The 23850-nt window shown below is 42.6% G+C and overlaps 1 protein-coding gene and 1 long non-coding RNA gene across 3 annotated transcripts in view; one reads left to right on the top strand and one right to left on the bottom strand.

The window, feature by feature from the left end:
* cpamd8 (C3 and PZP like alpha-2-macroglobulin domain containing 8) overlaps nucleotides 1-22251 on the top strand; it is a 50238-nt gene extending 27987 nt beyond the window's left edge. For both annotated transcript variants that reach the window (XM_019896974.1, XM_019896972.1), the window contains 19 exons: nucleotides 55-211; nucleotides 283-459; nucleotides 2253-2334; nucleotides 6252-6408; nucleotides 6888-6962; nucleotides 8892-9057; nucleotides 9143-9229; nucleotides 9542-9678; nucleotides 10314-10469; nucleotides 10684-10746; nucleotides 12377-12654; nucleotides 12736-12823; nucleotides 13424-13498; nucleotides 14429-14534; nucleotides 15921-16031; nucleotides 16106-16318; nucleotides 18152-18226; nucleotides 19114-19318; nucleotides 20693-22251. In XM_019896974.1, coding sequence (XP_019752533.1) covers nucleotides 55-211; nucleotides 283-459; nucleotides 2253-2334; nucleotides 6252-6408; nucleotides 6888-6962; nucleotides 8892-9057; nucleotides 9143-9229; nucleotides 9542-9678; nucleotides 10314-10469; nucleotides 10684-10746; nucleotides 12377-12654; nucleotides 12736-12823; nucleotides 13424-13498; nucleotides 14429-14534; nucleotides 15921-16031; nucleotides 16106-16318; nucleotides 18152-18226; nucleotides 19114-19318; nucleotide 20693 — 2409 coding nt within the window. In that variant the 3' untranslated portion in view covers nucleotides 20694-22251. The remainder of the gene's footprint in view (nucleotides 1-54; nucleotides 212-282; nucleotides 460-2252; nucleotides 2335-6251; nucleotides 6409-6887; nucleotides 6963-8891; nucleotides 9058-9142; nucleotides 9230-9541; nucleotides 9679-10313; nucleotides 10470-10683; nucleotides 10747-12376; nucleotides 12655-12735; nucleotides 12824-13423; nucleotides 13499-14428; nucleotides 14535-15920; nucleotides 16032-16105; nucleotides 16319-18151; nucleotides 18227-19113; nucleotides 19319-20692) is intronic.
* On the bottom strand, nucleotides 21517-23333 carry LOC109532233 (uncharacterized). Its single transcript, XR_002171341.1, has 2 exons — nucleotides 22895-23333; nucleotides 21517-21612 (listed from the first exon to the last, which is right to left on the bottom strand). It is a non-coding gene; the product is annotated as an uncharacterized LOC109532233 (long non-coding RNA).
* Between the last annotated feature and the right edge of the window lie 517 nt (nucleotides 23334-23850).

Here is a 23850-nt window from a genome sequence, read left to right as displayed (position 1 = left end):
TTTTTTTTTTTAAATAGAGATAATTTGCAAATAATTTTTCAAATTTCACTTCAGGTTCGACACATAGGCTTCTCCACAGGATGGGGCTCGGTTGGGGAGTTTAAGATCTGGAGGAAAGAAGACTCTGATGAGAACCACAATGAAGCCTTCACCCTGGGGGTCCCGCACAACATGGTGCCCGGGTCTGAGCAAGCCTCTGCATTTTTGATCGGCACGTGTTCACAAGGAGACGGATTCACTCGTATCCAAACCGTTGGGAATGACTGTTGTTTACTTTTTTAGGCGATGTGATGGGGCCCACACTGAACAACCTGGACAAGCTGCTGCGACTGCCGTTCGGATGCGGGGAGCAGAACATGATCCACTTTGCGCCCAACGTCTTCGTGCTCAAGTATCTGCAAAAGACTCGGCAGCTCAGCCTTGAGGTGGAGAATGAAGCCACCGATTACCTCTTGCAAGGTACACTCTGTCTGCTAAACTGCTCATTAGGGCTCCAAAATATTCATGGCCCTCGGACAAATTTCTCCCCTGTAAAAGGTTCTTGGACCCCCAAAAATACTTGAGAGATGAGAACCTGCGTTTTACTTTTAGTGCAGAATTTTACAATTAACTCTTTCATGCACTGAGTAACCTGATAACATGACAAACTGTCCACTGTCGTTTCCGCTGTCCCTGAAAGGGTTAAAAGAAATAAAAATGATTCGAGAAAATTGAAACAAATTTCAGAGCCTAAATCTTTCGTTGGGGACTGTGTTGATGCCCCCACGGGCAAGCTGTTAAAACTCAGGAAATGGGAGCGTCGCTTCTCAAAACGTGCCTCTCAACAACTCCAATCCATCAATGCCTTGTTGTGCAAAGGAGCGGAAGAAATTGCTGGCAACTTCTCTACCGTCATTGTGTTTTGTGGAAACTCCAGGAGTGACGTTTACTTTGGAGAATGGATTTTGTCTGTGGAACTAAAGCAAACTTTGACCCGGTTGGCAGTGAATACTCCGGATTATGGACTGGAACTAGAACACCCCGGCCCATGCTTTCCTCCCACTCTTCTTGATGTCGAAGCCCTCCTTCTCGCTTTGGCCTTTCGGAAGCCACATTACATCTATTGAGTGGATTGTGCCAGCTTTGTTTGGAATGGATTTGTTGAAGGAACAACTGCAGTTTCCAAGGAATCAACATGCTTTTTGACGTACAGTGGAACCTCTAAGTTGAGGGTCAACAACCACAGTCCGCGTGCTGGCTGTCACATCAGACTTAGAAACACACTCCTTCGTCTCACCCGTCTCATGGCGCCTCCAACTTTCTCAGTGTGACCTGCACACACTCGGGGGCGACAACGAGGTGCTCTAAAGAAGCCAGTCCAGATTTTTTTTTTTTTGAATGGAGGAAGCAAGTGCTCTTTGGGTGCACATAAGACAACGCATTTGCCAAGAACCATTCTGGTAACCGACAATATCAAACAAATTTCTCTTTATTAAGGCCACTGATGGGGAATATCATGGGCATTGGAATCTTTTGGCGTTTTTGTTAAAGCTCCCTCGTTCACGTTCCTGCATTTCGCTTTCGCTTCCTGTTTTGGCTGTCTTGTCAGACCCTAAGGTTTCAACCGTTGTTGACTTTACCTCCATTTGGTTTTATAATTGTGTTTTCATCCGTGGAGGACTGAGTAAAAAAATATAAAAAATCTACAGTGAAACTCCTCTACAACGAAATCATGTTTGCGGCAAGACATTTTTCACAACAGGGGACTTTTCACTGTAGCAAATTTCATCGTAGTGAATCTCGTTGCGAAGCAAGGGTAGAGAAAAAGATTTCGTATTATGCAACAGGGGGACTTTTCATTGTAGAGGGAACAGAAAAATGGGAATGGCTTTCATGCATGAAGATTTTTTCACACTAGGGGGTATTTTCGCCCATGTCGGTTTCGTTGTTGAGGAGTTTCACTGTATTTGCATCTTTTTTTTTTTTTTTTTTTTTTTTACACTCATAATCCACGCAGGTTGTAAAAAAAGTGTCTTCTGGGAAAGTAAGGCATGGAATGAATAGATATCCGTTTTTAAAATTAGTAAATGTAAAAAGTCATTAAAAATAAGTCAAGTATTTGTACTGTATATTTTCTCCAAAAGTTGTTTGATTTAAGATGCTACGCAACAGCAGTTTAAGGGGAAATACAATGCAGCTGGACACAGTGGTTTTCCCCAATTCGATGTGAAATTAATTTCGACATAACCCCCCCTTTTTTCATTCTTATCCAGGCTACCAGAGACAACTGACCTACAAACGTCACGATGGCTCCTACAGTGCTTTCGGAGAGAGGGATTCCTCAGGAAGTATGTGGTAAGTCCTTGTCGGCGGAGTTTACACGACTCTTAGCGTTCAACGTGTTTTTCGGAGGGACCACATTCTTCCACTTTAACTGGGACACACGCAGCACCGGCCAAAGCACTCAAGGTTTCAACTGCATCTCAGCGCACGCACACACACAACACCGGCGATCTGTTTCTTCCATTGCCATGTTTATACTCATTTGGGGTCAAGCAAGACAGAGCCATCTCTCAATATTTATAAGCATGACATCACTGTTCTCCGTGGGGGGTCTGCAGTGCTGACTGACTGTTTGGGGCCTTCCTGTGCAGAGCATACCTCTGGTTGATTTACAGTGGCGAGGTGGGCATCGTGATATATAATCCAGCCAGCGTCGTAAAACGGTGAGCTGCATAAACAACCAAAAATCGTAAACAAACTGCGTAGTTGGTTACTGGAGTTTGGCAAAGCTGTCAAGATTTATTCACACTCGAGTGAGCTCTGTGACAGAGTTATACGTTGTCTGGAGCCACTTCACCAAAATGCCATTTTCCTGGCCGAGGAATACGGATGAATGACTCACCACCAGGATAGAGTCACTCACCGCTAGGGAATCGCTTGACCTCTTCTCCTCCTGATTGACGGGATGTGATGATGTAACAAGCGCTCCCACAGCTCCAGTATGGGTTTTGGGCACAACACAGATGGTGCACTTCCAGGTAACCTTCACCATGCCTTATAAATTTATCAACGCGAGGCTTGTTGCTATCCAGCAGCAGAGACGGGCATTTTACTAGTGTGAAGTTTTTCCAGGTGGGGGAAAAAAAATATATAAAAATTGACAATGTAAGCAGTGATGAACGTCCCCACCCATGCAGTTGCTTTTTTTTCACAGCAAATCTTTGAAACGGTCGACCAAAAAATTCGGAGCCCCCCTTGCTTTATGCTGGCCGATTTGATAATTGAATCACAGGTTAACAGAGTTGCAGGTTTCATAACCAATCAAAAATGCCTTGTCCGAGGGAGGAAATGAGATCCAGCTGGCTATTGCCAAGCTGTACCGGTACAGCAGTCATTCTCAGTGTAGTACAAGTAAGCAGTGGAACCACTGAATTAAATTCAACATGTGAAACATGAAATATTTATCAGAATGAAGCTTTTCGCTACGTGTAGACCCTCCCCAAAAAAAAAAACAATCCAGTGCAGTACATTTTTCAGAATTTTTCAGTTCAGTAAGGACCATATTAGAAAAATATCCAAGTACAATTTTCATTGAATCATTATTTAGGTGATTTTCTAAAGTTTCCAACATATTACGGAAAAATAGTTGACCCTGATTTACGTCTCCAGACAAAACTGTGACCTTTTATTGGATTTTAAGCCTGCTCAAACAGCATACTGCACTGTTCTGTTTTGTTTTGTTTTAAACCATAAAAACATTGCATGATTGTCAAGGCAAAAGGGGAAGAAAGGTCACGGGCGAGAGTGTGGATATTTTGAGGAGCTTGTTGGAAATGATCGATCATCCCATTCATTGACCCCACCCATGCATTTTGATGACAGGGACTCTCCATGCTGTGTTTCCTGGCCACGGGTACATATGAAATAGCCACTCTCTTTTTTATTTCTCACCCCTTCTCTCTCTTTGTATTATTATGAAATTGCCGTGGTGCTTCGAGGCAGTTCACATCGCCCTTGACAATCACACCATGTTGTTTGTGGTTCAGTCAAAAATAGTCAAAAAGTACATGTGGCGCCTCGCAACATTGGTTTCCGATGGTTGATGTGTGTGAGGATCAATTGCCTTGGTGTGCGCGTGTGAGTCGCGGACTGATTTTATTTATTTTTTTGTTTCTATTCACTCGCGTTTGGTGGCTTGCTCAGTACCTCGGGGTCTCGGCTAATAAAAAAGCACAGAGGAAGTTGGTGAAAATCTGCACGACAGGAGAACATCTCCGAATATTTGATGACAGTGATGCTGCCCACATGTGACTAATTGGAGGAGACACACAGCTGGCCATAACAAGACACAAAGATAGAGTTGGAGAAGTAAACAAGCAACAAAAATGCTCAGCAAAAGCACCAAAATCTCTCTGGATGTTAGTCCTCCCCATAGATGTGTCTTAGTATTTTTTTTTCTCCTATTTTTGCCCTGAGGTAGGTTCTGGAAAAGTGTAAATACGAATTTGTTTGGGAAGATAGGAAGCGTCACTTTCTCGTGTTTTGGCTAGTAGCTCTCATAGTTTGCCTGTTTTCTCGCTTTCCACATCCAAATCCCCTCTTTGGGCCTTTTCGCGGCCAATTGCGCACTTCAAAGCGTGAATATGACGGCTTTCTGAAGCCCACACATGGGTGTTGTCTGAGATAAAAGTCCAGATTGGCAGAGCCGAGAGCGGAATGTTATGATGTGGAGCCGGGGAAAGCTTATCCTTAATCCCAGTATAAGGAGGTCTACTACTTCGACTTGATTCTGAATAACATACAGTATTTGTGTTTGGGCTAACAGCGTTGAGACTGTTCAACCCTAAATGATTTAACAGGGTGGTACTGTTACATCCACATTTGAGTGTACATACAGGTAGATGTGTATACGTATAGTATACGTGTATGTTAAGGGTGTAACAAAAAATGTTTTGATTCAAAAGTAAAGAGCGCATCAAACTGAATCAAAGCATTCCACTTGAAATACCGTATATCAAGACACGTTTCGACTCATCTTTTATCTGGGCGAAATCTTTGAAGGAAACGCCCATTTACAGTACTGACAAGCTAATTCATATGTAAAAAGACGACAAGACCCTCATTGCAACATACCAAACTGTACCGGAGCATATCGAATTGAATGGCGATCCCAGGGCACCAAATTGAATCGTTCCACTTTCAAAACTTACCGTCCATGAATCAAGATATGTATGGAACTGTCTTTTTGTTAAAGGGATGTGATCTGCATGTTCTCGTCTCCTGTTTCCATGGCAGTGTCGTTAGGTTGGGCAGAATGATAACCCAATATGGAAGTACTGTATATACCGTATTTTCCGCACTATAAGGCACTCGGAGTATAAGGCGCACCTTCAATCAATGGCCAATTTTAAAACTGTTTTCATGTATAGGGCCCACCGCGTTATAAAGCGCATAGAATAGAGGCTGCAATAGTGGCTGAGGTTGTGTTATGCATCCACTAGATGGAGCTATGCTAAAGGGAAGACAACACAATACAATACAGCTTTATTAATATAGCGCTTTCACAACTGCTGCAGCTATAACAAAGCGCTTTACGGAAGATTTAAAATACTATGTCTAAGGAATCAGAATATTGATCCATATATAAGGTGCATTAGATTATAAGGCGCACTGACGGCTTTAGAGAAAATTGAATGCTTCTAGGTGCGCCTTATAGTGCGGAAAATAGACTATTTGCCTAAAAATATTTTGAGACACATGCATAGAAAAAAATTGTCATCTTTTAAAATGATCAATTTTATCTGGGTTTTATAGGCAAACTTCATGCATGCAAACAGTAACACAGTTGAGTGAATCATCAACACTTCTGCTTCGTGTACTCCATTTTGTCTAAATGGCTTCAAGGTGCAATTCAGCCACACAATAGCTTAAGATTCATGAAATAATGTCATCATTTATGCCTGTCCCTAATCAAGCACTTACTGATATGTTCCGTGTGGGGTTTTACATCCTCACCAGTCTTTTTTTTTTCATAACATCCATTTTTACATACCTCCTCCTGCTGACAGATTGAAAGAGTGTGACTGGATGGACAAACTTCACACTTGGCCGGAAAAGTGTTTGCCTTCAAGCTCTTGAAGTTTGACAGCTGAGCATTTTTGGGGAATTGGCCAGCACATTTTTTTTTTTTTTTTTTTTAAGATCTTTAATACCTCTCCTCCCTTCCCGACCCCTGTTTACCTCCCTCGCCCCATCTGCGCTTCCTCCAGGTTGACAGCGTTTGTGCTCAAGTCCTTCGCCCAATCGCGGGGTTTCATCTTCATTGACCCCGAGGAGCTGCGAGCGGCCAAGTCGTGGCTCATCAGGCACCAGCGAGACGACGGCTCCTTCCCGGCCGTGGGGCGGATTCTGAACAAAGACCTGCAGGTAGATGGATATCTGCGGTGAAGGTTCACAGAGTTCAAAGAGTTCTTGCAATTACCAAGCAGGAAGAAACAGAAAAGACACTTTTTTTTTTAAGTAGCCCCTATGCACTGATTTAGCATTTCCGATTGCATTGGCAGCTATAACCCGGCTTGGGTTATACAAGCATGCAAAGTAAACAATGAACTCTTAGTTTTCATCAACCCCGTCTTTTTTCTAGGGATAAGGGCCCAGCCGTGCTCTCGTCTACTCTAAGTCTGTTTATGACAAGCCGGAAACAGAAAAACAATGTTTTTGGTTGTTTCATTCAATTATTCTTTCGCCTACCACTAGAGGGAGCCAATGTACCACTAGCTGTACTAATACAACACTTTGAGAATCACTGTATCATAGAAAAATGGATAGATGGATGGACAACCTTAAAGTTTTTGTAATGTGGAATTAAATTAAAGAATTTAATGTTTTTTTTCTTCTGTCTCCAGGGTGGCATCCACGGGAAAATCTCTCTGACGGCTTATGTGGTGGCAGCACTTCTGGAGACGGGGATATCAACTGACGTAAGCACAAGGGGATGGGCGTCTGGCGACATGTCGGACTATGTGGCAAATTAACCATCAATTATCATATTGTTAAAATTGTTATACTGAATGTTCTGAATGCCTGTTGCCACTTACTGTGGTTCCTTCCATGTTTCCAAAACATCAGTGCTAGAATTTGAGTGTATACGTTATTTTTTTTTCCCTGTCAAAATGGGCCTGCTTTTTGAACTCACCCAAAGTCAGATGAGGCAGGCAACACGAATGAGGATAAAAAGGATAATTTAATTAAAATATATATTTTTGGTATTTTATTCATTTAATTATTTTAATTTTTGCTTGTTACTTTTTGTGTATCTGAGAAGGTATTTGCTGTTGTGTCATGGTGTAGTAGTAGTTCATAGACGACCTTCTTCTTTTGTACATAAGCTTGTTGACAGTGTATCAACAGTGCCCCCACTGGTGGCAACCAAGTAATGCATTCCATTTTCCATTTTACCCCAATTACTTTAAGACGTAGTTAACCAACAATCCGTTGCACACAATCGGAAGAAACCCGAACAATTAGTTCATCGATTGTGATGCCCTTCGGTACACTTCCACTAAAATATTGCCTCAACCGCGTTCTTTCCATTCGTTTGGAGTGTGAAACACCGTGAAATGTCTTTTACAAGCCTTGTGAAAACAAAAAACACTTTTCCTGTTTGCCACATCGGATGTAGTGCTGATTTTACGGGTTTCATTTCATTGCATGGAGTCATCAAGGGCACCAAAAGGTGCCGTCCCACCAGCTGTGGGAGCACACTGCAGAATGGCTGATAGCTGGAGGGAAGGATGTGCTGGCAGGGAGCCCACTCCCATTTGTTATGCCTCAAGTCAGCGCTGCAAATCTGATAACGTTTTTCACCGCGTCAAAACATCGACGGACATTTTAGTCTCGTGAAGGACAATTTACATTCCTCCCGAATCAATTCTGCTTTTTTCCTGCGCTCTTCAGCACTTGCCTGGAGTTGTCTTTTACTCTTTTTGTTGTTTTCTTCAATTGTCTTTTAGACCACAAAACCTTTCCTCTCCATCTGTACATAGTTGAACACATTGGCCCGACTTTTGGATTCATCCGTGCTGACCTCCCCCCTTGATCTTTTACAACTGATCAAAAAATGCAAAACATTTAAATGGAAAAAAAAAAAATCCATCACATCAAAGCAAAAGATCCGACGCTTTCCAACTTCACTTTATGAAAAGATGAATCCTGCACTTGCAATGAGCCGCTCTGGGGGCTTGTCATCTCACAGATTAGAGGGAAGGTCACATCTGTCAAAGATGAAAGCTCGCGTTCAACTTGTTGCTGGAAGGGAAAGAAAGTATATTCCAACGCCGCACCCAAATTGAAGATTTGATTGTGCGCGTGGGACATTTATGTCCACCTAATGGCTGATGGTATCGAGCACGGCTGAATGATGCTTACACAAAGTTCAGCACTGAAACACAAGTGAAGCTGACACACACCCACGTATAAATGAGAATAGGAATTTCCTTTTATATTTTTTTTGTCCTATTTTTTCCCGTTTTCATGCTCTCATCAACATGGAATCATGGATCAGTTTTCTATGTGCAAAACATCCGCTGTGACGTGTTGCCGCATTCATCTCGCGATTAAAAAATTAATCCTGTTAAAATTGATTTAAATTAATGCCGATAATATCGCGCTAAACTGACGGCTCAGATAAATATATATAAACATAATCAAATACATGATGCTAGTCTTTTCTATGTGCAAAACATCCGCTGTGACGTGTTGCAGCATTCATCTCGCGATAAAAAAATTAATCCCGTTAAAATTGATTTAAATTAATGCCGATAATAACGCGCTAAACTGACGGCTCGGATAAATATATATATAAACATAATCAAATACATGATGCTAGTGTCATGTGTTGTGTGGACCAGGAGGAGAAGGTGGCAGTGGCCAAAGCCAAGGACTTCCTTGAGACCAACACCTACTCGGCCGACGACCCTTACACCACTGCTCTGTGCGCATACGCCTTGTCTCTGCTCCGCAGCCCCTTTGCTCCCCTCGCCCTGCGCCGCCTCAACCACATGGCCATTATGCAAGGTACTCTCATCGTCATCACATCGACAAAACAATCGTTCAAAAGCGTTTTTTTTAAAAATGGCGGTGTCACTATACATGTGTGCAGATGGACTCACCCACTGGAGTCTGACTGGAAGCACAATGACGGACGAAGACACATTCATGGGCTTTAGTGACGGAATCTCCCAGTCAGGTAGATGAACCGGTCCACTTGACAGTCACGCAGACACACACAGGCCTTGGGCCATTATGCAAGGTACTCTCATCGTCATCACATCGACAAAACAATCGTTCAAAAGCGTTTTTTTTAAAAATGGCGGTGTCACTATACATGTGTGCAGATGGACTCACCCACTGGAGTCTGACTGGAAGCACAATGACGGACGAAGACACATTCATGGGCTTTAGTGACGGAATCTCCCAGTCAGGTAGATGAACCGGTCCACTTGACAGTCACCACGCAGACACACTCTGGCCTTATTAAGTGCCGAGCTTCTGTTGCCAGTGGTGTCGGCGGAGGTGGAGATGACGGCCTACGGTCTTCTCACCTACACCCTCCTCGGGGACGTGGCGTCAGCCCTGTCCGTGGTTAAATGGCTCTCCCAGCAGCGGAACGCGCTTGGTGGCTTCTCTTCCACGCAAGTAGGCTTGAAACTTGTCGTAAACATGTTGTCGTATGAGAACACTAACTTTATTTTGTATCTGTCTCGCAAGTGAGTGCAATTTTATTCATTTCACAACAAGCAGCAGTTTGGCAGAATGAACAACAACCAAAAAAGACGTTTGAAGCTCTTTAATGGCACTCGTAGTTTAAATTTACTGTCGACCTAAACATAAAATAAAGGCAATTACAAATTGTGTATTTAAAACAACCACATAACTTTGCCTTCAAGGGCGACTTAGAATTCTTTGTTTTTTTTGCTAGCTTAGCGTTAACATGTAATGGGAAATGCCATTGACAGGCTAATGAATAGCATCTGTTTGGCAGTGAACACAAACAGTGCAGCAACACATGTAGATGGACAAGATAACCATACCACGGGCAATTATTCTTTCTCCTTTGCAAAGAGGAACTAATACTTCATGACTGCGAGTTACTGAGAAGATGTGTCCATGTACCGTATATCTGTGTGTCTTTATTCTGCCGTCACCAGGCCAAGTTGCTTACCCAAAGGAGTTAAATTTCACAAGGCCCCGCTGAATACTTAACATTTGATCTGATGACTTTGCATCTCCGTCAGCAAGCTCTTTACCCACTTTCTTCACCCGTGTGCCAGGATACGTGTGTGGCACTGCAAGCGTTGTCCGAGTACGCCATCCTGTCCTACGTCGCGGGTGTCAACCTCACCATCTCATTGGCCTCCACCAACCTGGACTTCCAGGAGACCTTTGAACTCAACAAGGACAACAAGAAACTCCTCCAGAGCGCCAAGGTAACCACATCATGAATGTGAAGCGGCATTATTCAGTCACAACTGCCACCTTGCGATAGGAACCAACATCAGTCAATGAATCAGGAGATAGTTGCCGTATTGTATAATGACGTGATAAAAGTCAAATTCTTAAAAGCTTGATGATAAGTGATTTACATATCCACTGTTGGCTCCTTTTGACAGTTTTTCTTTTTGGTTGGGGGGGGGGGCTCAGATTCCCAGCATTCCAACGGGCCTTTTTGTCAGCGCCAAAGGAGAAGGCTGCTGTCTCATGCAGGTAAACAGTGTGACTCACACAAACGCACACACTTGTTGCACTTATGGCACGCGCTTACCTCATCGGCTCGCGGGGAAGAATTTGTTGGCAGCCGACAGCTTGTTGTTGCTCCTTTCAACGCACAAATGAATCATCCAATTGGAGTAATGTGGCAAAGTTTAGGAAATTGCTCTTTTTATGTCCTGCGCTCCCCAGGACAGGATGCTGATTACTTCCTGCCTTGACACGGGACAAACAAAAAGCTCTTTTACACGCTTGAGTCGACTTTTTTTTTTTTCTTCTGATCTCTCCAGTCTTCTTATCGCGTGTTTTTAAGTGGTTGTTTTGTCTCTTAAAAGGATGTAAAACACATTCATTCTGGGCAAACGCGTTATAGCCTAAAATGTCTTGCAACTTATTCCCTACCCACCACCATTATTCATTCATTCTTTCAGCGTCTGTAGTTTCTGTTTCCAACTGCCATAAACAACATCGCACAGCTTTGGGCAGCAGCACCTGGCTTCTAATGATATGCATACAACAGCCCATCAAATGAAGGGCTCTGCGTGTGTCTGCGTTTTCGTGTGCATGTCTGTGTGTCTGTGTATGTGTGCGTGAGTATGCAAGCGAGTTTGTTTGTGCATCAGACTCCAAGAATAACAACTGTGTTTTGACTGGCTTATGTTCAAGACCATGCAGGCTGATTTTTCGGAATGATCAAAAAATGAATTAAAATGGAAACGGGGTGTGTGTGCCAGTCAATGAAACGTTGCAAGCACACACACACACACACCCACACACCCACACACACACACCCACACACACACACACACACACACACACACACACACACACACACCAAGCTCCTGATATCCTGAGACATCTCTCTTCTTTGCTTCCTCTGGTCCATGTTTAGTGTGGTATACACACTGTCACCAAACAGCTCCATGTCATCCATCAAATAGGCCGATGGACTGATTATAAATTTGAAGACACTTGCAATGTACAATGTACCTTTACTGAACATGTCAAATTTGTTTCAATCTTTTCAAGGGGTACCATCACATTTGTCCAGGCCTGTTTCATGTGTTTGTTAAAATGTGTTATTTATGATTGCTTTTCTCAGATTCCGGTTATTTCTGTGAGCCCTGTTGGGTTTTCTTTCATATCATCCATCCATCCATTTTCTGAACCGCTTTATCCTCACAAGGGTAGCAGGGGGTGCTGGAGCCTATCCCAGCCGCCTTCGGACAGGAGGCGGGGGACACCCTGAACCGGTTGCCAGCCAATCGCAGGGCACAGAGAGACGAACAACCATCCGTGCTCACACTCACACCGAGGGACAATTTTGAGTGTTCAGTCAGCCTGCCATGCATGTTTTTGGAATGTGGGAGGAAACCTGGAGTACCCGGAGAAAACCCACGCAGGCACGAGGAGGACATGCAAACTCCACATAGGAAGGCTGGATTTTCTTTCATTAAACACCAATTTTGTTCACCCGTGTGTATAGACACACACATACCTCCTCTCTGTACGACTGTGTGTTGCCTGGTGTCGAATTGTATTTTTGAAATCCTGACCTAAAGCAACATCAAACCGTAAACAATGAAAGCGAAGATAACCATTCACCCTGAATCCGTATTCTCCCCAGATTGACGTTTCCTACAACGTACCGGACCCTGGATCAAAGCCGGCTTTCCAGCTCAAGGTGGACCTCAAGGAGCCTTTCCCGGGCCGCCATCCACAGCCCCCTCTTCCCTCTTCCTCCTCCTCCTCCTCATCCTCCCGTCACCCACCCTCGCGACCCCGCAGCCGCGCCGACAACCGCTCGGAGCTCAACCGCAAGCGTCGGGCACCCATCGACGATGACGACCCCGCGGCTCACCAGGACAAAATGGACTTCCACCTCTCCTTGGAAGTCTGCGCCAGGTGGGAGCGCCACCGCGACTTCCGGGCACATGCGCGTGCTTTCCATTCCGTCCCCCCAGCTGATCTCAACCGTGTCTCCAGGTGGCTTCACTCGGGCTCCTCTAACATGGCCGTCATCGAGGTCCCCATGATCTCCGGTTTCCGAGCAGATGTTGAAAGTCTTGAAAGGGTGGGAAAAAAAAATCACACGAACTTACGTGCACATCGTCTTTAGATCAAAGATTCTCAAACTTTTTGTTTCTAGGGGCTTCCTGAGAGGGCAGATTTTATTTTTTTCCAAGTACCCTGTCATAATTCTAATGCCATCTTAAACATAGGGAGTACTTGGCTGAGTACGTTTTATTTTCACTGGCTTTACCTATCCTACATAAAACATATTTGACCTTATTAAAAAAAAAAACACACTTGTTAAAGCATTCCTTCGCGCCTGTTCCAACTCTTCCTCAAACGTTTCTCCGAATAAGTGGCAATGCATGCTTGGCTCACAACATTATTTTCCTCACATGTTGCATTGGGTTGGATAATTTAATCCATTGTTAATTACGTTTGAGCGGGAGCTGTCCAGTCCACTGCGGTGCTGACTTTTCCTATCCTTGTTAGTGCAGTGGAACCATCCAGGATGCAAATGTTAATATTTCGAAATGCCGTCTGCTGTAGGAAACTTTGTCAATGAATCCATTTCAGGATCGAGCAGTCGCCACCGTAAAGCTTTAATACAATACTTGAGTACAGTTTACCAACGGCTGCTCCTTTATGTGTCCCTCGACAGCTGCTGATGGACAAGCGTGTGGGTTTGAAGAGGTACGAGCTCAACGGCAGGAATGTGTTGTTCTACTTCGATGAGGTGGGTTTCCATCCATAAGGAATAAACAAACAAGAATAATAAGATAAAATATGTCTTTAGAATGCATATTTACACCAAGCAATAATAGGATCGGTGTGGCAACTGTACATTAATAATTCATACGAGACTATTTGGAAGTGGGTCCCCTGTCGACATGTTGGACTTTTGCCAAACAATTAAAGCGCAAAACAGTCAGAAGGGCTCCCAAGAAAAAGGGAAATTATAAAAATGATGACAGCAAATTTGCAGTGAATTAATCTTTTGTAAATGACAATGTAACCGCCCATTTTATGATATTTATATTTTTTATACAATACATCTTTATTGATATAGCATTTTCACAACAGCTGAAGCTGTAACAAAGTGCTTTACAGAACATTGAACAGAAAAAGACAAGTTCCCTGGATCGTACCAAAATAGCACTTTTTCCACTCCTAAATTTGAGCAACAAAAGTTATCACGTTATGAAAGTATTTTTTTTTTTAATAGTGTGTTTTCATTTATTTCTCGATTGCATTCTACTTATTTTTAACCACATACAGCATGTGGATAAAAAAATTAAAAAAAAAGAAAAAGAAAATGTAGGTACAACTTAGTTTTGGAGCTTGCACGGATTAATTGTATTACCATTCATTTCAATGAGAAACATTAACTCGGTTTATGGATAATAGTGAGCGGCATTGAGTGTGAAAACAATACTGCGCGCACACGCAGTTGGAACTGAATGTAGAGGCTATCGTAGTGCAGTACCGATTGTCGTTTTTATCATACTAGTAAGTGTCCCAGTACTTTGGTCCCTGTGTCATAATTTTTTAATCACGGCTGGATTGTCAGTCATACTCATTGTCGAGTTTGTGTGTGTGTGTGTGTGGGTGTGGGTGTGGGTGTGCGTGCATGCTTGTGTGTGTTTGTCCCCTGCCTGCATCTCAGATCCCCAGCCAGTGCATGACGTGTGTGGCCTTCCAGGCTGTCAGGGAATACATTGTGGGCAAGACGGCGCCTGTTCCTGTTAAGATCTATGACTACTACGAACCAGGTGTGCCTCCGACGCATATTTCACGTCACCCAGATTTATGAAAGGTCTTCCTTTTTTTTTTTTTTTTTTTTAAAGACAAATGAGTCCCGTGTTGCCATGTGTGTCGTCATTGTTTTGCGACCTTGTTTATTTAAAGCCCCCGTGTCTACCGTGAGGTCCACAGGCCACACCCAGCCCTCCACGTCACTTGGTGGCTCACGAAAGCTTGCCACTATTTTTCCTTGTTTTATAGACAAAAACAGTTGCCGAGCATCGCAATGGTAATAATCGAATGCAACTTTTGTCGTTTTGTTTTAAAAGTCATTCAGTTTGTCCGTGTTTACGCAAAAGATACGCATTTTGTTTGGAATTTATTCGCTTGCTGTACAAAGAGTGAACTAGGGATGGGCGAGTACTGATACTAGGTGTCGATATTGGTCTGATACCGGCCGTATTTTTAGGCATCGGGTCTTAGTGGAGGCTGCCGATACCAGCTATCGCTATTTAAGGCAAAGAAAATATGACCGTGAATTTAAGTCCTCCTCTGCAGTAGCTGACGCAAAACTGCGGCAGTGTGACTCATCAGCAAATCATCGGCGTCAGAAAGAAAGATTTTGTTCACAATGTTCTGTCACAATGTTAATGAAATTTTATGTATCCAAAGTACATGAGGTATTGGCACACTAGTTCGCTGAGTGCTCAAAGAATGAACCGTATTGCTATGGGTCTGAGGAAGAAGAAAAGTGATATTGAACGTCCCAAATATAAACTAAACTGTGACCTTGCAAACCTTGAATGGAACGAAATGCAATTTGGATTTCATTTTCAGTGCAGATATGCCAAGTGCATGCACAGCAATGGAATTCATTTGACAGTTTTTACATATAGATTTTTTTACATGCTTTTTCACCCTAAGCTAACATTTATTGAAGAAGGTAGCCATAACTTAGATGTGGCTCGAGAGTAAAATAATATGACACAATGATTTACAGCCGTGGTGTCAAACATACGGCTCGTGGGCCGGAACCGGCCCCCAAGGAGGGTCGATCTGGCCCGCAGGGTAATTTAAAAGTGAAAAAAAATGCATTAAGGACGCAGAATGAATATTTTTAATCAAATGCAATTCATGGATTATCCGCAAGGAGGCACACTGTTTTGATCAGAGTAGAAGACAACATTGTTTTGATCAAAGAAAACAGCAGTCTCAGTCTGTCACTGAGACAGACCCAACACAGCAGACGGTATCAATCCGCCAATGCTTCTTTCTACCAAAACAAAGGAAAGACATGATATTTTGGTTATTTATAGCAGAGTATGGTGTAATGTTAATGGTCCGGCCCACTTGACATCTACCGAGTCCGTATGTAGCCCACAATGTGAAATGAGTTTGATACCCCTGATTTACAGCCTTTGAGGCCACCCGCTTCTACAACGTCAGCGAGAGCAGCCCACTTGCCCGGGAACTTTGCGACGGCCCTACTTGCAACGAGGTGGAGAGTTCATCCAGTCATTGGACAGGTGAGACTTCAACCCCTCATGTTAGGCCCACCACTGCGAGCTGCCGTCAGTCTTCTGTAATGAGATTTCGACAGGTTTCGTGCAGGCAAACCCGTGCAACAACGTGTTTGGCTGCCTGGACGAGGAGCAGTTTGAACGCTGCATGTGTCACCGGGACTGCGGCTACGACGGGGAGCCCGTCTGCGGGTCCGATGGACAGATCTACCAGAACCAGTGTCAGATGGAGGTGTTTGCCTGCCGGAACGGAACGCGCATCAAGCAGGTCCCCATGTCCCACTGTCCTCACAGTAAGAATGTTGTCAATGAACATTCACAGTATTTTTTCACAGTTAAAGGGAGAGTTTACAGTTTTAAAACTGCTGGCAAGATTTGAATGTAGCCTCACTTTGCTAACCTCTGACACCTCTTAAAAATTCAATTAGAGTCACAAGAATGTTTTATGAATGTTACGAATGTCAGGTCACATTGTCCATTTTGAACTTCCCCTTCAAGTCAGTGGCACTCTCGCAAGGGCCGATAATAGGTTTGTTCACTGCTAGCTTACAAAAGAAAAAGTACACTCAGCGTAGTCAATGTCGTGAGTAGGTTGCTCTATTGAACAACTTGTCTGGCCACTCGCAACTGGTTCACAAACAATTTTAGTTTGCGGACAAAATTTACAAGGAAATATTGACTCTGTCCGCGCACAAAGCTTTGGTTTATGAAGGATCATTGCCATTGCCCGGAAAGGCTCAGTTTTTGTCTCTTGACGAGCGAACAATATCATCATTACGAAGGCTGATTGTATTATTGTTGAAAAGCTCAACATCAGAGTGCAGTCTGTGATCTTGCTGCGGTTTGATTTTTGTGGAGTCTCCCATTTGCACGAACAAAGGTAGCTAATGAAGCGGTGACTTTTTGAAGGAAGCAAAGACCTCAAAATTGTAGGAGAGGTAGAAAATTTTTTGTTGGTGAATGAAAAAGACTTGGACGGAGGTAGTTTTAGTGTTCGGTGACAGCTATCTATTTTGCCTCTTGATTCTGTGAAGGCTAAGACGCTGCGCAGTGATTTGCTAGCAAACACTTGATGGTATTTGTCACAGTGAAATGTGTTTTCACTTCTGGCTGTAACTTGCTTCGAACTAACTACACACAACATAAAAACACACATTCACCACAAAGACATGGTGAACAACTTCATTCTGGTGCCGGAATGGAGTCAATGACTGATTTAAGCTAAGCTAGTTAAGCTAGTTACTTTTTTTTTGAATGTTCTGTCATTGGTGTATGAGTGTGCCTGTTTATGTCGTGCTCACTAAATGTAATTAACTCTAAGTGTTGGTGGGTGTTGGTGTATGTGTGTGTGGGTGTGTGTGTTTGTGTGTGTGTGGGTGTGTGTGTGTGTGTGTGTGTGTGTGTGTGTGTGTGTGTGTGTGTGTCAATTGTCATTGGTGTGCGCAATGATCTCAGTTGTGGAAACAGCTGCTCAGAGGTTGAGCTGATTACTGGATTTTTCTGCTCGCGCCCTTTTTCAGATCCCAACTCGACACACGCGCAAACACGCCCCCCGACCCCCGCCACCCCCCTTCTCGCTGACCCTGCGCTGTATTAGAGAGAGCTCTGTGCAAATGACAGACTGCTTTTGTCCACGCTCTTTGAAATCCTCGTCGCATTCCTTTTCCGACGCACAGCTCAACAACAAAAGGAGCTTTCACGAGTGCGGAAAACAAGACTTTGAAGAGGAAGAAAGAAGTTCATTCGCCACAAACATTCACTTTTTTTGGGGGGGGGGGTGTTTGTTTGTGTACGCTCATGCGCGGTAAGGCTCATTTGCCAATTTTGTGGAGGAGAAATAGACAATCAGATCCACTTATGATCGTGCCGCCCACCTCTCAGTCGGGCTATTTTTAGAACAAATTTAATGCTGGCCTCCCATCAGGACTGAGTGAAGTTTATTATTTTGCTCAAATGTGTTTTGGGGTGGATGAAAAAGCTTCTGCTTCCCATTTACTGCTCATGGCGCAACAAGGAAACGCTGTTGTTTTGACAACCGATCAGGAAATCTATGCTTTTAACCAAATGTGTGTGCCTGTGTGTGTGTGTCTGTGTGTATATGTACATGTGTGTATGTGTGTTTGAAGTGGAGACCAAGGTAGAGGACAAGCCGCCAATTGCGAGCCAGGAGACTGAGCAACCCTCAGTGCCTCTCCACACAGGTAATCTCAGCAAACACACACACTCTTATATATGTACAGTGTGTCTATATATAAATCAAACAAATTAAAATCTGGTGGGCGTTAGCTCCCCACCACCCTGCTCCCATTGATTTTTTTTTGGGGGGGGGGGCATGGGATGACCCAGACAGATTGACTCAGTCCTGCCGTTGCTGCTTAAGGCTGCACACACTCATTTCAAAAGAGTATCATGGGATTTTCAAACAGAGATGCAAGAAAGAGGGATGATGGCATTTCACGAGGAAAATTGATATGGAGGTCGTGTGCGCATGCATGCTGTACATTCTCCTGCCGTCACGTCATGTTCACAATCTGATGAGGAGGACGATTGACAAACTCGATTTTTACATTTGCACCTGCCGGAGACTTCCAGAGCATTCCTGGCAGGCTGATGTTAATTTTGGCAGGTGAGGCAAAAAAAAAAAAAACACCTTTCATTGGATGTGACACACTGCAGATGTGTGTGCAGATGACGAGGTGAATATTTGCAATGTGCAACTTGTACACGTGTGTACGCGTGTAAGTGTGAGGCAACATGCGCCGACTTGTTGGCTTCAGGTCGCTGCGCTCAGTCAAAGGTCTTCATAGCACAAACTCTACACACTGCGCAAAAATGCTGTCCCGCAGTCTCATATACACATGCAGGTATATAGATCGTTTACAGTAAGTAAAATAATGATTCTCAGACTTGTTGCTTAGTAGAAATTAAACATGGGACAAAATCGCCCAATAGCAAATTCCTGGGCTAATTATTTGCATCAGCATGCAGTGTGTGTGTGTGTGTGTGTGTGTGTGTGTGAGAGAGAGAGAGAGAATTTGCGACATTTCACTTCCGGTTGCATGTTCCATGTTCAATTTTGTTTGTCCAGGTGAGGAGGATCAGGGCTCGATGGCCGATGTCTCCTACTACTCTTACGATTACGACGCCGACTCGTCGCCTTTCCTGGCAGATGGCGGGGCGCAGGATCCCAGTTTCGACGTCCCCCGAGCCGACCCGGACGCGCCACAGAAGCTCCTCCTGCCCTCCGACGCCCAAATGCCCACAGCGAACACAAGGAACAGTCCGGAACGATGGTACCGTGCTCTCTGTACTCACTTGTGACCCTTATTCCAGCGTTTACCGACCGTTATTGAGCAAAGTCGAGCATTTTATAGGAGGAAAAAATATAATGGCGCACGGCCAAACCAAAATGAGTGGTGCCTTCAGATACATGTTCAATTCATAACATGAACACGTGGATGTTAACTCCTCTTTGTCCGTTGAAATGAATTGAAATGCTAATGAGCCGTTGTACTGGTTAACCTAAACAGAGTAATAGAATGAAATAGAATGAAAGAAAGAATACAATATTTTGTGCATCAATGTGACCGTATTTTCCGCACTATAAGGCGCTTTGGAGGATAAGGTGCACCTTCAATGAATTACCAATTTTAAAACTGTTTTCATATTTAGGACGCACCGCATCATAAGGTGCATAGAATGAATAGAAGCTATAATAGTAGTTGCGGTTGCGTTATGCATCCACTAGATGGAGCTATGCTCAAGGGAAGACAATACAATACAATGCAATACGGCTTTATTCCTATAAAAGGTTAAATAAAAGGCAAATACAGTAAAGAAACAAAAAAGTGCTTTTATTTTCTAAAAGTACATATAATGCCGTTCTGTTTCATTATGTTTTAAAAATTAAATCAGTCAAATGGGATCCATTTTTGTCCACACACTGTTGAAGGTGTTCAGGAAAGTTGTCTGTAATATATTCATTTTTGGTCTGAGAAAAGTTTCTAGGATCTCAAAATTAGCAATCAGAGTTCGCAGTCACTGTAACATTATCTGCTTCGAAGAAAGACCCCTTATACAAAAAAAAGTCATGATATGTACTTTTCGAAAATCAACACTTTTTTGTTTCTTTACTTTATTTGCCTTTTATTTAATCTAAAACGTGTCAGATCGTTTTGCCTGACCCCGTATAAGGCACATCGGATGATAAGGCCATCAACACTTTTTTGTTTCTTTACTTTATTTGCCTTTTATTTAATCTAAAACGTGTCAGATCGTTTTGCCTGACCCCGTATAAGGCACATCGGATGATAAGGCCTTTGAGAAAATGTCATGCTTTTCGGTGCGCCTTATAGTGCGGAAAATATGGTCATTGATTGCAACTACTCCTATCCTCTCAGTTTACTTACAAATCTGGAAATTTGAAATTTAGGCCTATTTCGTGGAACACAAAACTCGTCTCTTAAAGGTCTCGGCACAGTTCAATTGCAATTTCTGCCACCTAGTGGAAGACAATGTAATTGCTTTGCCTGTCACTACTGTTTTCGGATCAATGATGTGAGATTGGATCATTTCCTGCGGCACCCCAAATGTTTTCACAGCAGTGGTTGGGAATGACTGCCTTATTCTTTTTTAGGCTCACTGTCCTTGTCATCTGTCCTCCGCAGAAATGCCGGTGTGAAGCCATACCCAACGTCCAGTTTGTACATTATTTGTGAATATGCGAGCGAATGGAAAGTGAAGAGAGAAGCCCCAAAGGAAGCAACATGAGCTCGTCTGTGAGTGTATGTCTGCGTGTGTGTATATACAGTATGTGTCTGTTCGCTCTCCTCTTCCTCGTATCAACATCGGCTCTTTGTTTTATTCACCGTACTGCCTTTATAATCACTCGTACGACGACAACAACAAAAAAATCAAATATTTGATTTTTTTGTAATTACAACCGACTTTAAGATATGGTGTTATATTTTTATCTGTGGTATTTATTTGTAGCTAGCGCTCATATCATTATTATTTTTTGTAATTGCCCATACATACATGACGTTACGGTCCAGTCACTTCAATGTGCAGTTTTTTTGGAAATAATTTATAGCCATCTTAAAGAGGGGACATATTATGGAACGTTAAATTGTGAATTGTTTGTATCCAAATAGTCTCCAGAGAGCCGTCCCACCCATTAAGTATGAAATTACACAACCAAGGAAAATCTATTTTGGGCTGTTTGAAATTTTTGGGGTTTATGATGTAACAATGCGGCTAATTTACATCATACCGACCCCCCAGGCCGAGTTTGTCCGCTCATGAATTGGCACGTAGCCTGGGCGTGGAAATCTAAAGGTGCTAATTTGCCAAAGTCAAAAGTGTTGTTGGATGCATGGATTATTTTAAAGTAACGGGGTTAAGATTCTGAAAAGCTAAATTGTCGATGTAAAAATATAATCCATGCTTTCATTATGTTTGGAGCCGCTCACTCTTTTTCACTTTCCAGACTGGGCTAGTAGTAGCCACTCACCACTTCACAACCCCCCCTAGCTCTGCCCCTGGACGTTAGAATTTGAGTATTTTGGCAGAACAATGATATGGAGACCTCTGATAAATGTTTATTGTTTAAAAAAAAAACATAATATGCCTCCTTCAATACATTCATTGGAATGTTTACTGAAAAACAAGTCGTGCTTGACAGTCGGGTCTCCCAAACTTACTGCAGTACATATATATATACAGAATACATGAAATTAATACAATTATAAAAAAATAAATGGATTGGAAAAAATCTGAGAAATTGTGTGCCAAAAATAAACATTGGACTCAGTTTGGGAAAATCCCTTCTTTACAGATACAGTACATAAGCTGAAATGAAGCCGCACAGCAAAGAGATTCAAATTCCGTCAGGACAAAGGTGGACTGATAGGCAACCGCGAGTCCCTGGTGGACTCGAGCCCACGCGCGGTGTTTGTTTGTTTTAGTTTTCTCAAACGGACTCACACCAGGACACTCCGAGATAACTTCCTCTGCTTTCCACCCGCCTTGAGATTTGATTGTACAGTTCATAAGCTATTTTGTTTAGGTTACATTTTCATTTATGAAGCAATCCAAGAAACAAATTGAGAATTCTTTTTTTTTTTCCCGCAATTGCTGTAAATGTTCCAAATTAGATGACGCTTAACCTATATCAAACACTGACATTTTTAAATAAAGAAACTTAAAAAAAAAGTGTATACATTGATGTCATTTCCCCTCGTTGATTTCATAGCTCATCTTATATTTTTTATTTGTATGCCTGGTTTGGTTTATTGTAACCCTAAAAAAAAATAATAATAATCTGTCGTTTCGATGAAATGTCACGCTCCCCAAATACTGCTGTAAAAATTATATACCGGTATTGACATTTTTCTCCATTTCGGGGGTCAAGAATAATGATCAAATATTCCTTGTAATGTATTAAAAGTATTTAATAAAGATAAAATACTTGAATGTTTTTTTTTTTTTTAATTGCATTTTAAATTTATATTTCAGGGTGGGTAAAAACCATCCATCCATGCTCCCCCGTGGGGCCGGCCGCTTTAGCAGGGAAGGGCAGAATTCCCTCTTCCAAGCCAATTTTTTCCAGCTCTTCCCGGGGGAACCCAAGACATTCCCAGGACACCCCGGAAACATAATCTCTCCGGCGTGTCAACCAAGACAGCCCCTCAACATCCCAACCCGTGATAGCTCCACCCCTCTCTTCACCCCGAGTGTCCAAAACATGCGGCCGCAAATCCGATGATACGACTACAAAGTCAATGATCCTACGGCGACCAAGGGTGTCCTTGTGCCAAGTCCATAAATGGACGCCCCTTATCTTTTTGGCAGAACAATGATATGGGGACCTCTGAGAAATGTTTATTGTTTAAAAAAAAAACATAATATGCCTCCTTCAATACATTCATTGGAATGTTTACTGAAAAACAAGTCGTGCTTGACAGTCGGGTCTCCCAAACTTACTGCAGTACATATATATATACAGAATACATGAAATTAATACAATTATAAAAAAATAAATGGATTGGAAAAAATCTGAGAAATTGTGTGCCAAAAATAAACATTGGACTCAGTTTGGGAAAATCCCTTCTTTACAGATACAGTACATAAGCTGAAATGAAGCCGCACAGCAAAGAGATTCAAATTCCGTCAGGACAAAGGTGGACTGATAGGCAACCGCGAGTCCCTGGTGGACTCGAGCCCACGCGCGGTGTTTGTTTGTTTTAGTTTTCTCAAACGGACTCACACCAGGACACTCCGAGATAACTTCCTCTGCTTTCCACCCGCCTTGAGATTTGATTGTACAGTTCATAAGCTATTTTGTTTAGGTTACATTTTCATTTATGAAGCAATCCAAGAAACAAATTGAGAATTCTTTTTTTTTTTCCCGCAATTGCTGTAAATGTTCCAAATTAGATGACGCTTAACCTATATCAAACACTGACATTTTTAAATAAAGAAACTTAAAAAAAAAGTGTATACATTGATGTCATTTCCCCTCGTTGATTTCATAGCTCATCTTATATTTTTTATTTGTATGCCTGGTTTGGTTTATTGTAACCCTAAAAAAAAATAATAATAATCTGTCGTTTCGATGAAATGTCACGCTCCCCAAATACTGCTGTAAAAATTATATACCGGTATTGACATTTTTCTCCATTTCGGGGGTCAAGAATAATGATCAAATATTCCTTGTAATGTATTAAAAGTATTTAATAAAGATAAAATACTTGAATGTTTTTTTTTTTTTTTAATTGCATTTTAAATTTATATTTCAGGGTGGGTAAAAACCATCCATCCATGC

The sequence above is a fragment of the Hippocampus comes genome, unplaced genomic scaffold (assembly GCF_001891065.2).
Source record: "Hippocampus comes isolate QL1 unplaced genomic scaffold, H_comes_QL1_v1.1 scaffold22, whole genome shotgun sequence".
Taxonomy (NCBI): Eukaryota; Metazoa; Chordata; class Actinopteri; order Syngnathiformes; family Syngnathidae; genus Hippocampus; species Hippocampus comes.
The sequence above is the reverse complement of the archived record's forward strand: the minus strand, read 5'-3'. Positions and strand labels throughout refer to the sequence as shown.